Source organism: Pogona vitticeps, chromosome 6 (assembly GCF_051106095.1).
Source record: "Pogona vitticeps strain Pit_001003342236 chromosome 6, PviZW2.1, whole genome shotgun sequence".
In the NCBI taxonomy this organism is placed as follows: domain Eukaryota; kingdom Metazoa; phylum Chordata; class Lepidosauria; order Squamata; family Agamidae; genus Pogona; species Pogona vitticeps.
Window position 1 is genome coordinate 89,320,830 of NC_135788.1, and position 16,609 is coordinate 89,337,438.

General features: G+C 42.0%; 1 protein-coding gene across 1 annotated transcript; it reads left to right on the forward strand.

Moving 5' to 3' along the window:
* On the forward strand, window positions 1–16,208 carry HROB (homologous recombination factor with OB-fold). The gene is made up of 10 exons (XM_020799339.3): window positions 1–142; window positions 1,550–1,600; window positions 2,158–3,306; window positions 4,268–4,351; window positions 6,222–6,362; window positions 7,046–7,154; window positions 9,236–9,321; window positions 11,105–11,254; window positions 13,272–13,485; window positions 15,431–16,208. The coding sequence occupies exons 1-10, from the start codon at window positions 140–142 to the stop codon at window positions 15,502–15,504; spliced, it is 2,061 nt and encodes a 686-aa protein (XP_020654998.3). The 5' UTR covers window positions 1–139; the 3' UTR covers window positions 15,505–16,208.
* The last annotated feature ends 401 nt before the right edge of the window (window positions 16,209–16,609 follow it).

Sequence of the window (16,609 nt, forward strand, 5' to 3'; positions counted from 1 at the left end):
CAGTTCCGTCCTCGTAGGGGAGGCTGATTTGAAGTGGAGTTTGAACAGAGATGCCCGGTGGTGAGGCCTCGTCTACCGAGTTCCTCCCGTCGTTCTTTATCTTCCTGCGACTAAGCTTGGGGACTGTCGCGCCTCCAGCATGGTAAACGACAGGCAGAGATAACTTGAGAGTAGGCGTTGCAGATAGAGGAATAAAATACAAATTACAGTAAATGCATGCAGTTGCCTTGTGCATGGAAACTCTTGTGCAAGGAAACTCGGACAGCCCTGCTAGGAATTAAACATCCAGATAGTTGATTTATTTATGCTAAATACGGCATTACTGCTTTGGTATGGTTTGTTGTTTGCCTGTATGATTTATTTTATTTGAATTGTGCACTATCTTTGTGGCAAGTCGTATGGATATTAGGAGATCCTCAAAGTGGCTTACAAGTATAATCTAAAATGGTGTGAAATGTCAGCATGGACGATGGGCCCACCTAGAGCAGACCTATTGACTCAATGGAATTTACATAAGGGTTGATTTACTCTATGATTGCTCAAATGGATCTCCTTTAGTTGGTTTAGCAACAGGACTAGTCTATTAAATTAGAAGAAGTAAGCAAGCTTTTGAATTAAAGGGATAGCATATTTGTCGTATACTTACTTAGATTATTTATATTCTACCTCCTAATCCCAAAAAACACTCAAAAGTGCTTTACAAAAGGCCTTCAAAATTATACGTGAACATTGTCAGCAAAGTGGGAGTCTCACACTGCCTTGTACAAAATCAGAAATACACTCCCAAGATATGGGGTTATAAATATGGTTCCTTGCAGAAATTACGGTACATGGTGATGATGTGCAGCCAGGAACACAGAGGGAGTATTTTCTGTTATTGTTATTGGTCTTATTTTGTGCAATACCAAACAACATCTCCCACCCAGATCTGAGAAGCCACGTCAGTCTGGAATATGTGAACTTCCTAAGATAACATTTCCTATCAACCTGTAATATGGGACAGTTCAAAGATACTGGTTATGTTTCTATTTATTTTATTTATTTTTGCTGACCATGAATTTCTATTCTAAAACATATTGTATTTGTCTTGCTATACAGATTGTAACAACTTTTGTAAATAGATCACATATTTTTCACATCATGTGTGTGTTTGGACTCTGCAGACCCACTATTGTCTTTTACTATTCTTTACAGTCTCCACACCATTCCCATACCTCTTCTCTCTCTCTCTCTCTCTCTCTCAATATAAGTGATAATTTCAGGCATTTTAAGAAGTGGTGTTATAGTCCTGGCACTCTTGTGGTATAATGAAATCTGTTAATTTTAGCTATTCATACCCCCCTCCCTGTTTTTTTTAACTGTAAACAGTAACATAGCACAGTCCTGAAACTACTGCTCATCATTTTCATTGGATGATGTCAACTGATAATATTGCGAGATGGGGAGAAAAAAAGAGTATATTGTGCATAAGAGTTAATGAGGAATATGTTAACATTTTTAAAATGGGTAATTGGGATACATTTTGTAAGTAATGTTATTGTCCCCACAGGCCTGCAGCCTGCAGAAACTATTTTCTGTGGAGGCAGATTTTGAAGACGAGGTAAGAAATATTGATGAACTATAGCTATATAGTGGGAGATGCAAGCATCTTGGGTATGATGGTGCAGTCCTTACTTGGTGAAGGGGGGCTTGTGCCTTTAGAGCAGAGATGGGCAGCTTTGGCAAGCCAGGTATACTCTGGACTACTTAAAGTGCTGAAACTGCAAAAAATAAAACTGAATTTATTTTATTTTATTTTAATTCTACTTTTCTCCTTAGTAGAGTTGATTAGAAGCTCACTTCCAGTTTTAAAGAATTGGTGTGGGGGGTGTTACATCATACAAATAGGCCCTGTGATCTGTTTGAAAGGTGAGTTTCCATTTCTGATGCCATCCAGGAGCTGCAGTCCATTTTTTGCCAGAAAAAGGAGAAGCCGAGGCCACAAGAATCCAGGGATCCTCTGTGCCCACCTTTTCTTAGGCCAAGGCAGATCCCTTAAGGCTAAATCTCAGAAGTCATGCTTCATCCCCACTTATCAGAAGTGGGGGGACAGGATGCTCTCAAACTTATATAGACTAACAAGTTGTAAGATAGCTTTTGTCCCTTTCTCTTTGGTAGGATTTCTTGTTGGCAGTGAGGGATGTGGAAAAGCAGGCCTCAGATCTACCACCTGCCAGCTTTAGAGGTCTGAGGCCCCTCTCAACTGGAGCCCCCAGCAGCACCATCACACTGGCTAAGGACTCTGGTACCACTCTCTCTTCTGTAGCTACATCTCCTGTTGTAAGTGTTGAGGACCAGCCAGGGTTTGGACACAGCAGTTGCCCCAGACAGATCAAATGTAACCAGATATCTCCTCTGGTGAACAGCTTGAAGATTCAGAAGGACCATACAACCTTAACACCTGGATGCAAATCAACTGCTAATTCAGGCAGAAGGTTCAAGTTTGTGAAAAGACAAGCAACTGTGCTTCCCTCTGGTGATGCTGCTTGTGATGAGGAGATTGACAATGAGCTTGTACTGGCTGCATGCATGGACCTGGAAGAGTCCGGTCTACAGTCATGTCCAAGGTCTTTTAGGTCTGACTGTGAGACTCGGGAACAGTTGAGGAATAGCAGTGTGGCAACAGCCAAGAAACCACGAGTGGCAAATCCATTAGTATTGACCAACTCTTTTGGTTCAGAGAACACACCATTGGAAAAGGCTCAGGAAGAAACTTTCACAGAAGTTGTCAGCCATCTTCTGCCTGTGGAAACGTCTTCAAAATTGACTTCGCAGTCTGCCACTACAGCATCATGTATGTCCTGGCCTATCCCAGGAGTGAGTGGCAATACAGACACTCTTTTGAACTCCAGCCGTCAAATGCTTAAATCTCTTCAGATGCCTCCAGGCAAATCCATTGCTGAATGTAACAGTTTGGGTTTTGGGTTGGATAGATCAACATCTTCCTTCCTATCTGCAAGTACCCCTCCAAGACCATCCAAACCATGGATGTCCAACCAAAGTTTTTCTGGGCCAGCAAAGGTCAGTAGTGGTGCTCAGCTTCTTACTGCATATGGTTCTTCAGGGGTACCTGTGATGACCTCACCTGCCACCACGAAAGCCTCACTTTCAACTGCAACTGCTGGAAACCTCCAGACACCTGTAGTCACCAACCACCTTGTCCGTTTGGTCACAGCAGCTAACAAGACACCACAACCAGTGTCCCACATTTCTTTGAGGACAAAGGTTCGCCGCTTCCCTGGACCTGCAGGCCTTTTACCGCACCAAGTAAGAGCATTGTCAGCACAAAGGGCGATACACAGTCTGTATGCATAAAGGAGTAGGATGCATTTCCCATAGCTTTAAAGAGTTAAATAAATAAAGAGGGTGTGGGTAATAGACTACTGTGATCTAATTCATCTCAACTCTTGATAGGAGCCCACAGTGGCTACAGATGCACAAAAGACAGATAAAAGTTGCCGCTTGCTTGTTTTTTTTAAATGGTTGGTGGGTTCTAGTAATGGGGATTGCTCCTATCTTATATGTTTAAAGTTTTCTTGGAATATTTGTTCATGAGGTAATTTTTTTCACTTTGCATTCAAGGTTAAATGTTCCACAAGACATATAAAAACATCCATACAACATTTGAAACTCAGTTAAATATCTTTTTCTCCTTTAAAAATCTCAGCAAGTTAAAATGTCTAAAAATTGTCCTATATTAAAAGTGGCAAGCAGTCGGGTGTAAGAAGGAGATACTTTTGACTTTTCTTTTGATTCATGCCATAGCTTTTGCTGGGATTCTCATCAAGCAGAGGTAGGATAATGTTTTCTTTTTGTTAGGAAATTGAAGCTAATGGTTGTTCTGGGTTTTTCGGGCTCTTTGGCTGTGTTCTGAGGGGTTTTCTTCCTAACGTTTCGCCAGTCTCTGTGGCCGGCATCTTCAGAGAACAGCACAGAGGACAACCATTAGATCCCGGCCATGAAAGCCTTTGCGAATACACAAATTGAAGCTACAAATTAAGCCACAGTTGCTTAGCCCTGTTTTAGCTCAATTTTATACTATAGCCTTCTGTCAGTAGGAATATGTAGACATTTTGAATGACGAAGGCTTTTTTTCCCCAGAGGATGAAATTCAACATTTCTAAATCTTGTTTTCATTTAAAAATATTGTTATCCTTAGGTTAATTATTTCCAGGTTTGATAAATTCTGAATGTATGAAAATGTTCTCACTTTGTTTTCTTCAAAAAGCCTGATGGAAGAAATTTGGAAGAGATTCTTGTTACAACTCCACAGACACCAACTCATGGGGCTCTTGCAAAGTTACAAACTGAGGTAATTTCTTTGTTCTACTCATCTGTTTTCTCTTCTTGGCAGAAAAAAAACCTTTCTTGTATCAAACATGGGGCTTTAGAATTGTGCATTGCTTCTGAAACCTGAAACTGTTGTGCTCCAAATATTTTAGACCTTAGCTCCTGCAGTCGTTTACCATTGGCCTTCATGTCCGAACTTCTGAGAACTGAATTCCGAAATAGTTGTAAGGCCAAAATTCCCCACCACTGCACTGAACACTTTATTAATAATAATTATGTGTTATCTAGTCAATTCTCCGATTTCAAACCTCCACTGCCTTGTGGCTATATCCACTCATGGAAAAGGCTTCAGGAGTTAACCTCGAGGCAAAATCCGGAGCTGGAGTCCCGAAGGCAGCATGTGTCGTTCTGCCAACTCCTGCAACATTGCTGGAACCAGTTGTATTGGCTCTTGCCTTTCCATTGGATCATTTCAGCAATGTGGAGAGGGGGGATCTGCTGCTTGGGTAACAGCCTATCCTCCACATTACCTTACCCGGGCTTCATGTTCTGGAGAGGACACTCCTCGATTCAGAGCATGTTACCATAGTCTCTTGAGACTGAAGGATGCCTATGAGTCAATTCTGCCTTATAATGACCCTATCAAGAGTTTTTTATGGTATAGAATAGTTTACCATTCCCTTCTTATGAAGGCACCCTAGGATTCTGCAACTTGCCCAAGGCCACACAGGCTGGCTTTTTTCCAGGGGGGCACAGTGAGGAATCAAACCTCTGGTCTCTGACTCCACAGCCAGGTACGCAACTCACTGAGCCAGGTGAACACTTCATTAAAAACTAAGGGCTTTCTAATTTAGTAGCTGTTTTTTGTTTTGGGGGGGGGAGTTATGTTGCAGGATGTAAGCTTTCACTTACATCCTATAATCAACATTTCACTCACACCTGAAAAAATCAACCAGTTATATCAATTCATTTGAGAATTTTTTTTGTTGAGATCTTGGCTGGGGATTAAAGCATTAAATATCTTCTGCTGCTTACTGTGGGTCTGATGAAACAACCCCACTGGATAACTGAAAATAAGATAAAACCCTAGTGGAATCCTGTTCCTTAGCACAGTAAGTCACAAACAGAGTAGCCAATTGAAATAGTGAGATTTGTTGAGTCAACTCTGTGAATTCCATTGATTCAATGGGCCTACTCTAGTCATGACTTACTACATAAAGCAACAGGATTTCAGCCACCAAGTATTATGTGTTGCCTTGAGAAAGCTAAGCAGAGTTGCATCTTTGGGACTGAACCCTGAGCATCCCCTCTCTTTCACCCAGTCTTTTGCTCTTGCAGAAGAAAACAAAATTGTTATTGTTTCTAACAAAAAGATGGGGCTTGAAATATATAACTGTAGTAGCTTGCATGATCATTTGACATTCCTGTTGTACAGATTAAATATCCAGCTTTAAATATTAGTGACTTGTGTAAATTCACCTGGTGAACTGTAGTGTCATCCTGGAAACTCTTATTTTATACTTGGCTTCTGTCATGGAAGAATGATTCTGAGCATGCACTGAATGCATTTGTACACCCACAATTAACCAAAACTAGTCCTGGGCATCTGGAATAGAAAGAAAACAAATCAGACTGCTCATGTATGATTTATTTCCTTTAATCAAAATTGGGGAGACAGTTTATTATATATTAATAGATAGTTTTCTCTTAGCTATACTGTATTATATATGTAAATGGAGGGGGAAGATGTAGAGAAGGATTGTTGCTAGGATAAGCAGAGGAAGGGATGCAATTCTGTTTTGCTGTTTGGGCAAAACGGCAATGCTGAGTGTTTTGCCCTGGAGTTGGCTCAAGGTAAACCTTAATCTAGCATTAGTCTGCTGTGCTTCCAGGAACTGTCTGCTTCCCAGCAGCCAACAGAACTGGAATTTGAAAGAGGACCCTGGGTTGCCATGAAAACAGAGATGGGATTGGATGAAAGAGACCCATCCTGCTTCCTTCGGACTTACAGCGTTATTATGGTGCTTCGTAAGGTAAAGGCTAGCCTCATTTTGTGGGTGGAATGATTCTCCTTCAGCTGCTATGCAAACAATTGATTTTTGAACAGATTATTAGAAAGTAATGTAGGGGACTGAACACAACTTCAATAAGACATTGCAATATTACTAGAGTTGTATGTCTGGAACTCCTCCAGAATAGCTTAGAGTCAGTAGTCAGTGTCCCCTCCAAATCCAGCCCATGGAAAGTCACTGCTTGCCCAAAACAGTAGCATAATGTTGTCTGCCTACATCTCTTTGACAAGACTCTAGTTCTATGTTTGCATAACACATAGTCCAGCAGAGGGCAAACAACGTGGCTGGTTCTAGGTGGCCTTAAATAATCCTGCCTGGCTGCCGCAGCCCCGCCTTCCTGCTTGCCCAGCCACTCTGCAGCTGAGCAGGAAGATTTGTCCTCCCGCCCCCTTGCTGGACTGGCTTGGCAAGCAAGGAGGTGGGACTACGTTAGCTAGGCTACTGTCCTGATTGGCATGGTGATGATGATGCCAGTGATGCGCACTGCTCAGTAAGTGGTCCGGTGGGGTCTGGGGATGGGAGAAAATCAGGGTGGCCACCTGTGTCAAGGGGGCTTCATATTTGTATATGAATATGAAGCTCTCATCTCTAATTAAAAATATACCTGAATCCTCTGTATATCTGACTTTTTCTCCTCCATGAAGGCAGCTCTGAAGCAACTCCCAAAGAACAAGGTTCCCAGCATGGCGGTAATGATTAAATCACTGACGAGGACCAATGTTGATGCAGGTGCTGTGCTCAAAGACCCAACTGGTAAGGGTGGAAAATGCTCAGTCTAGTGCAAGAGTGAGGAAAATGTTCCCCTGCAGTTTTGTGTTGGATTGCAGCTCAACCTTTCTTTGGCTGTGCAGGCTAGGACTGATAGGAACTGCAGCCCAGCAACATCTGGAATGTTTTTCTCTACCTGCAACTTCTGAAGAAGTTTCCTGCTTATGGCATTGGTCCTCAATCTTTGACTTGCCAGATGTTTTGGGCTTGAGCTCCCAGTATCCCTGATCATTGACTCATCTGGCTGTGCTTCCTGGGAGTGGAAGTTCAAAACATCTGGAGGGCCAAATGTTGACAACTACTGGCTTATGACCTGGGCAAACCCAGCTTGCAGTTGGCTAACATTTGGCTCGATAATAATAATTATGGTTCTCAAGTTGCTTATTCAAACATCCAGGAAATCGCTGACCACTGTAATCCATAGACAATTTTAGAATTCAGGTGGTTTGGATTTCATGTTTCACCTTCATATAGAGATCCCTTGCAATGAGAATCTCACATCTTCCTAATGGTGGCTGGCACAAGGGTTGTGTAAGCAAGTTAGTATATTTCTTGTGTTTTGTCTTTTGTTCTGAAGTATCTTGCAAACAAGCCACTCTTATTGCTGATCACAAATCACACATTTTGATTGATTTTGGCAGACAGCCAACATTTGTAGTTGAGTGTGCTCTTTTGTGCTTTTGGACTCTGACCTCCAGAATTCTGGGAGTTTCAGCCCACAAACAAATCTGCAGATCCCTAGATTTCATCCCTTGGAGAAGGGCTTGTCTCCGAAGTTTGCTTCAGCTTCTCTGATGCTTGCTTTCTGTTGTTATTTTTTCAGAAAGAAAGCAACCACATTCCTTTCTGGAAGTCGTAGCACTTTGGGAGGCACACTATAAAAACGAATGGTCAATGAGACTGTGACTCCCAGCATCCTCCACACCTGGTTGGTGATCTGATATTAGCAGTGGTTGACAACCTGAGTGCAGAGGATACAGTGGTGCCTCACTTAACGGGCTCCCCGTTTAACGATGAAATCGCATAGCGATGAGGATTTTGCTATCACTTTTGTGATCGCTTTGCAGTGGTCTGAATGGGGTTTTTTCACTTTGCGATGATCGGTACCCTGCCTCGCTTACTGATCATCGCAAAATGATGATTTTAAAACAGCTGATCGGCGGTTCCAAAATGGCCGCCAGGTAAAAAACATGGCCGCCCGCTGTGTTTAGGGATGGATTCCTCGCTTACCGGGCACCCAAAATGGCCACCATATGGAGGATTTTCGCTTAAAGGTAAGTTTTTACCCCATACAAACGCATTAAACAGGTTTTAATGCATTCCTATGGGCTTTTTTTTATTTCGCATAGCGACGAAATCACTTTGCAGCGATTTTTGCTGCACGGATTATCGTTGCTATGCGAGGCACCACTGTATTGGGAGTTTGAGTTTTGCTGCCCATTAAGCTCTAAGTTGATACAGCTCTAGAAAGAAGCCCTTCTCGGGGGTGGTGCTGAAATCTAGGGTCTGTAGATTTGTATATGTGGGCTGGAATTCCCAGAATTCTGCCTGGGGAATTCTAGGAGAAGCTGGAGTCCAAAAGTACAGAAAAGTATATCCCTATTTGTGATTATGAAGACCATGTTTCTCACCCAGTGATTTGAAGTCTGGACCTTGTCTCTGACATCATGTTGAACTTCTAAGGTTCTTGGAGCCCTTCTGACACTCAACGTGGGTCATAGATGATTCTTCTCTTTCTCTGCTCTACCCAAGCTTGGGAGGAAAGTCAGAGGTTGCCCAAGATGTACTGGATGAATTCCAGCCCTCTCCCAAGCTGAGGAAACTAGGCAGAGGATTATTCTCACAGTTGAATCTACTTAAAGGGCTTCTGTGACAGATTCTGCTCATGAAGCAAGGGTATTTGTTTTGGGGAAAATTGTTTGAGGAATGATAGGTTAGATAGCTGAATGTCTCAGACTTTTCCTCTATATCAGGATGATAAAGCTTACCAGTGATCATGCAAATGTGTTTTGGCTGTGGCTGCACTGTGTTATTGGACCTAACTTCTTTGGTCTTCTGTCCTGCAGGGGAAATTCAGGGCACAATACATCGTCTGTTGCTGGAGGAGAAAGAGAGCGAATTTAAGGCTGGTTCAGTGCTTTTGTTAAAGCAGGTACTGGAAAGCAAGAAATTGAGGTTGGGTGAACTTCAATCATTCCTATGTCAATCTGTAATAACTAATCACTCTAGTATTATAGTTGATCCAAATATGTTTCATAAAGGTGGGACATCCTGATTTGTGTGATATCTCCCCTTTCATGTGCCCATTCCAGCCTAGCCAATGCATCCTTTGCAAATTCTGAACTACTTCAGATTAATTAAAAGTTAAAGTGGAATAATAAAGCAACATAAGCAGTAAGCAAATCACAGCCACGTTTCTGATCTAAGGAGCTCACAGTCTCTCTTTCCAAGTTGTATGGGTTGCCATGGACAATTATTAAAACATATGTATACTTATTTAATTTTTTTATATCATATCAAACCTGTTTCCCTGAAAAGGAACTCAAAGCAAGCAGACATCGGCATTATTTTAAGCAATCTTAAATGCACATGTGTAACACATTTAGATTCATCCCATTGTAATGTCCACTCCACAAACTTAATTGAATGAGCCAAGAAGCACTGAATGGTCAGCCATCTCCATCACAAGCTTTAAGATAAACCTGAAGTATCTTATCTGCCTGTTTTGAATGAAGTGCACAAGAATATTCTGAAAAGTTTTGAAGCTGTTGTTCTTTGCCTTGGAGACTCACACAAGTCTGTACGTCTTCTTGATTTTTTATTAGCCTGTAGTAAAAAAGAACTATTAGCGCATTGTTCCTTTTCCGATTACTTTTCCTTGAACTCTGACTACTGTATTTTTCGCTCCATAAGACACACCTCTCCATAAGATGCACCAAATTTTTAGGAGAAGAAAACAGGAAAAAAATAACCTGTTCTAAAAATTTGGTGAGCCTTATGGAGAGGTCTGTCTTATGGAACACAAACTAGGACCCTTTGGAGGCTCAGCCAGCCCCCCCCCCCCGAGGCCAGAGGGGGCGAAATTGCCACCTTCAGGGACTCTTCTGAAGCTTCACAAGCCTCAAAAGAGTCCCAGAAGGTGGCGATTTCGCCCCCACTGGCCCCGTGGGGGGTGGGGGAAGCCTCCCAAGGGTCCTGGAAGGCAGACTCGGACCCTTGGGAGGCTTCCCCACCCCCCACTGCCCTGTGGGGCCAGAGGGAGCGAAATCACCACCTTCAGAGACTCTTCTGAGGCTTCCCAAGCCTCAAAAGAGTCCCAGAAGGTGGCGATTTCACCCCTGCTGGCCCCGAGGGGGGTAGGGGGAGTGCCGCAAGGGTCCTGGAAGGTTCACTCGGACCCTTGGGAGGCTCCCCCCCACGAGGCCAGTGGGGGCGAAATCGCCAGCTTCGCTCCATAAGATGCACAGACTCCCCCACACACTTTTTTTGGGAGGAAAAGTGCGTCTTGTGGAGCAAAAAATACGGTAAATGCAATTTCCCTATACCCCATATTTTGCAAGCTGGGTGGTTCACTTCATTATCTCATGGCTGTGAGCTCCCCCTCTTCAGTGTTGAAGCAGTGAAGCATATGGCCCTGCCTTTCACCTCTTTTCACTGCAGTGAAAAGGGACAGGGATGTTCCTTTTCTGTTATCTTTGGAACCAGAATATTCCCTTCTGTCGTGTGGAATTTGGATATTGGGTTAGAGTGAAGAGAAGAAAGTATAATTTTATCTCTCTCTTGGAGGTCAAGACTTTGAACAGACCATGGGCAAATGGAGCAAATTCTGCTTTTTTTTTAGAGAGAACTGAGGCAGGATTGGGTTATCCATGAAAAGATTCAAGGTGCTGTAAGCTGGGTTTGAAAAAGCATTGATACTCGTCTTGGTTTCACAGGTGGGTGTCTTCTCTCCATCCCATCGCAACCATTACCTCAATGTGACACCCAGTAACCTGGTAAAGATATATCCACCAGGCTATAACATTGGGAAGTCTCTTCAGTCATACCAAGAGATTAGGGAAAGAATGGAGATGGTGCCACCACAGGTAAGGTGCTGCCATATTTCTTCACTTTATCATGGTTGGCAAGATGTAAAGAAGGCTAGGTATGTATTTGTGGTTAAAGATGGGGTTCTTCTTACCATTTGGAACAATGCAACTTAATGGTAATGAGCTACCACATGACACATTTTCGTTATGAACATAATGTAGTTATATGTATCGTGGAAAAAAAAAGTATGTGTGGAATACTTGGTGAAATTTTAGAGAGAAGGGAGGAAGCTGATTATGAGTTCCAGCAGTGGTGAGGAAAGTTGGCCTTCAGTGTTCTGCGTAGCTCCTTGCTGTCATCATGAGTAGCAAACTGTATACATTAATAACAAGTGTGAAATGGATGATGCGACAGTTGTAGAAATCAATTTTCTTGATGTAGAATTTGCAGTGCCAGAGTCAGAAACCTAATTTATGTTCCATAACAAAGGTTGTGATGACTATATGGTTTATCCACTTATTTGAACTGCCTTCCAAGGTTAAGCTTTCAAGACTCTCTCAGTTAAAACATGGCGAAAGTGAGAGCAGTGAATGGAAATGGGTGACCCTGGAGATAATGTTCGATTGTAACTCAATCAGGATAACCAATGGTGAGGGATAATGACAGTTGCAGTCCAGCAATCTGGGGGATACTCATTTCTGAACCCTGCCATATAGCTTTTGCAACCAAATGCATTTCATCTTTATTATTACTAATACTTTCAATCTTATTATTGTTTCTGCATGCTTTCACACTAGGCTAGGTTCAGTCTGCTTATGAGGAGACACCTGAATGAGATATTTATTTCAAATGTCCTCCCAGTTCTGCCTGTGCATGGTTTACATTTAATTCTTTCATGTGTATAATGGCTAGACATGCAAATTTCCATCTACATGCAAATAGTCACCATGAGCCACATTGCTATCCAGCAGAAGGCCCTCATAAAATGCAAGACGCTCCTTTGGAGAGGATCCTGACGGTGCCTTTTTGGAAACTGTGGGGCTTCTAATTAATGAAGAAAACTGAAAAGTCTTTGATATAAGAAGTGTATGATTCCAAGCACAGTCGTGTGGGTAGAGAGCTTAAAGCAAAGGTGGTCATGCTCGGCATAAATATGGGAGACCCCTATTGAAACCCATTCCTGCACCGATTCTCATATTCCTTATGATGGGATAGGGTACTTGGGACCTTGTAGGTTATGCCTCTGTTCATAAGGTTAGGATTCAAGCATGCAGTCATCTGTCATCATTGGCTGTGTTGGCTAGGGTTGATGGAAATTGGACTAACAGTATCTAGAAGGTTACACCTGTCCATGCGCAAATGCTGTTCATGTTGTTTTCCTTTCATTCTTCCAAATCACATCTATTAAGAAGGTTAGGCCGAGCAGCACTGAGTTGTCATTGTTCAGTGATAAAGCTTTTGTCCATATGTTGAGAACATCTCATGCCCATTGTGTAAAATACAGCTAAAGGTGGTTTTCTTTAACTTTAGACCTTGTTGAGTTTCAGCCAGTCAGCATAGCATAACCAGACAAAGTGAGTCTGTTCCTAAGCAGCTCCATTGATCTTTTCTCATTATTGATATTGGAAGCTGGCTATAATGTAGGGTCACTGCTTAATGATACAATTGTGAGGAGTGCAGCATTCATTATCCACTGCCTCCCGGGGTTGTATCAAATTCATGTTGGTTGCTTTGATGACACTGTCCAACCATCTCATCCTCTGTCCCCTTCTCTTGCCTTCACACTTTCCTAACATCAAGGTCTTTTCCAGGGAGTCTTCTCTTCTCATGAGATGGCCAAAGGATTGGAGCCTCAGCTTCAGGATCTGTCCTTCCAGTGAGCACTCAGGGTTGATTTCCTTTAGAATGGATAGGTTTGTTCTCCTTGCAGTCCAGGGGACTCTCAGGAGCTTCCTCCAACACCACAATTCAAAAGCATCAATTCTTTGGCGGTCAGCTTTCTTTATGGTCCAGCTCTCACTGGACCATAAACACTAAGCTTCTTATCTATCTTTTGGATTCTTGTGAATGTAGGTTGTGTCAGAATTCCAGTCAAATCCTCCTTCAGATATCCTAGCTGCCATGGCTAGAACAGGCTACCACAGTGGAGAAAGCTGTGAGAAGGACAGAAACTACTCCCAGCACACATCTGATAAAGGATCTTCATTGACACCAGCACCATCAATTTCCAGAACAGGAAAAACAGTTTCGAATGTACCATCGCCAGAGGCTGAAAAAGTTGATTCCGGTAAATATGTTACTGAACAGCAATGTATGGATGTTTGCCTTTGTTTCTTTTTCTGTCTCACTGCCACCATTCAGCTCCTGAGCATGGAAAATAGGGAACATGGACCATTACAGAGAAGCCTTGCAGAATCAGATGCAGCCTCTGCATTTGTATACTGTCAGCTTCCACTGCACATTCAAACATCTAATACCTTCCAGTCTAGCAGGTCATATACAGTGGCTAATGTATGAACATGGAATACCAGCAATGGGTCCATTGTGTGAGGATAAAGTATAATTACATCCTTGGGAGTCTTTGCTCTTCCTCAGAAATGGAGATTATATCCCTCATGGGTTGTGGGGGTGGCAATTTGATAAGTGTGCCTAGGAACATAGAGAAACTGGCCAGGACAAGGGGCAAAGTGAATGCACAGCAAAGCACCCTTTTTCGTCCTCTTAACTGTTGTCATTTGACTGCATTTCCTTTCAGCATACTTTCCCCACCAGCACCAAAAAGCCAGAAGATACCAATGTTCTAAAAACCTGAATCTTTGGGGTAGATTAGATTATAAAGTTTTTGCAGAGTTGCTCAAATTTTTTTTCCATAAAACCAGGACAGTTTGCAGCTTACCTGAAGGAGCATCCCAAGATGTCTGAGGTTGAGTAGGGACCAACACTGCTGGCCTGTACTCACAATACAGGATATAGGAGACTACTCTAGATGGGACTTGGACTACCCTCATAGATAGACTGTTAAGGACTAAAAATGCCTTTAAATGATGGAAGTGGGGCAGAAATTCTCAGCATATGAATTCCACAACAGAAATGAAATGGTGTCAGTGAAATAGAAAATGTCCTTAGCCCTCAATATACAGTGGTGCCTCACACAACGATGTTAATTGGTTCCAAAAAAATCAACGTTGTGTGAAACATCGTTCTGTGAAACACCATTTCTCATAGGAATGCATTGAAAACCGGTTAATGCATTCCAATTGGAACAGATTGCCGTCTTTAAGTAAAAAAACCCATAGGAAACATCGTTGAGTGAAACAGTGTTTTCTTCATTGCAATGTATTGAAGCCGACTCAATACATTCCAATGGCTTTGCGAAGTCCTTTTTCGCTCCTGTAAAAGTGTCTTACAATGTTTGGAAGCTGTTTTAAATGATTGCAATGGTTAGTCCACCTCCTGAAACCTATGCAAACTGATTTTGGTGTTGTTCTGACACTTCATTAATTTATGATGATTTTTTGTTTTTTCCATTGGAAACCATTAGGCAGACCATCCAATGGTTTCCAATGGAGAAAATTCAAAAAATCATCATAAATTAACGAAGTGTCAGAACAACACCAAAATCAGTTTGCATAGGTTTCAGGAGGTGGACTAACCATTGCAATCATTTAAAACAGCTTCCAAACATTGTAAGACACTTTTACAGGAGCGAAAAGGGAGATTGTTGTGTGAAAATCCCCCATAGGAAACATCTCTGTGTGAGGCAGCAAATTTGACAGAAAAAGGCATCATTGTGTGAATTCATCGTTGTGTGAGGCACTCGTTGTGCGAGGCACCACTGTAATCTTACTCACTGGAAGAATAATCTAACAGATTTTCTCCCGTCTCTTTTCCCCTCCCCTGGGCACACAGTAAGAATTGGGTAATAGGATTCCCATATGGGTAGGTGACCTTTTTTCTGTCCAGGGCCTCATTCTTTGAGGGGAAACCTGTTGGGGAGTGAGCCATGTGCCTGCAGACAGGAGAGCTGAAGCAAATGATGAGTCAAAGTTGGGAAGCTCAACAGTTTCCACTAATCCCTTTCTTCACTGCCTTCCTCCCCACCTAGAGGACTGGGACTTGTAGAAGCTTTTTGAAGTCACTTTAAGGGCTAAAAGCTACCTACACCAATATATGGGCATGGATGGCTTATTTCTGTTTGTAACTTTGGCTGTCTTCTTATTCTGTCTGTGCAGATGATCTTGATCAGCTTCTTGGAGAACTACCTGATGACTTTTTTTCCAACTTGGATGCGCAGAACAGCTCATGATGGTCCTCTGGTGTTAAAATTAAGAAACATGGTCTTGCAATCCATGATGTTGACTCCCTTATACTGTATATATATATTGCGTGGAGGAGGCATTGTCTAAAGAATCTGTAAGACCACTGTAGCATTAAAAAAAGAAACTCCTCAACAGACCTAATACATACCGGATGTCCTTTATGTGATAGGATGGAAATTGGATCTTTTTCCCTGATGGTTTTTGATATAATGAATGCTTAGATGCTTTGTTCTAAAACATACCTCTTCAAACACCAGAATATCTGCAAGGCTTGTTGTGCATAGTCCCAACATTAAGTGTCAGCACCAAGTTTGCTTCTACCTGTACGTGCACTTTGATGGGCTTTTGGAGCAAGCTGTGATGGCATTGCCTTCTGATTAGACGTTCAGTCCTCCTTGGTATTTAGTCTGGTGCCCTCTTGCATCTGGGCACTACACTATTTATCTTCTAAGTAGTCTTACAGGGTAAAAGGCAGTAGTTAAAATATTTTTTAAGATATATGTAGCTGACTGTTTCATAAATCATTATGAAAAAGATTTTTGTAAGGGAAAATTATTAAATATTAAGTTTTATTTAATCCTTTATTTGGGTGTGTCAGTTAAATGATTCCACAATTCTTTCATTTTTGTTTTTTGTTTTTGCATTTTGGAAGAAAAGGGTCTGGTGATAATAAAGTAGCAGATCTGAAGGCTTTTTTTTCTTTTTTCTTTCTCTCTGCATGAAATGCTGAAGTGAATGTGGAAGTATAATTGGGAAGAGTAATTTGGTTATCAATCATAATCAGATGCCATACACTCACTTAAAACTGTCCAGAATCTACAACAGCAAAACATTCTGCCTCCCAGCCAACTACAATAACACTTTGTATTCAAAATGGGTATAACAGTGATTCTTCTCTAAAAGCAAATCAGTGCCTTGTTTTGCTAAATTCAGCTTTTATGTTGGCTGTGTTTTGGAGTTGTTGCATCGTCAAACTGGAAGTTACCTTTAGGTTCCTTCTGGGCTTTTAAAATGTTTTGAAACTTCGATATTTTCAGCACTGGAAAGGCTCACAGTAGGTCTGGGAAGAAGTAGCAAAATTCACCTCTGAAC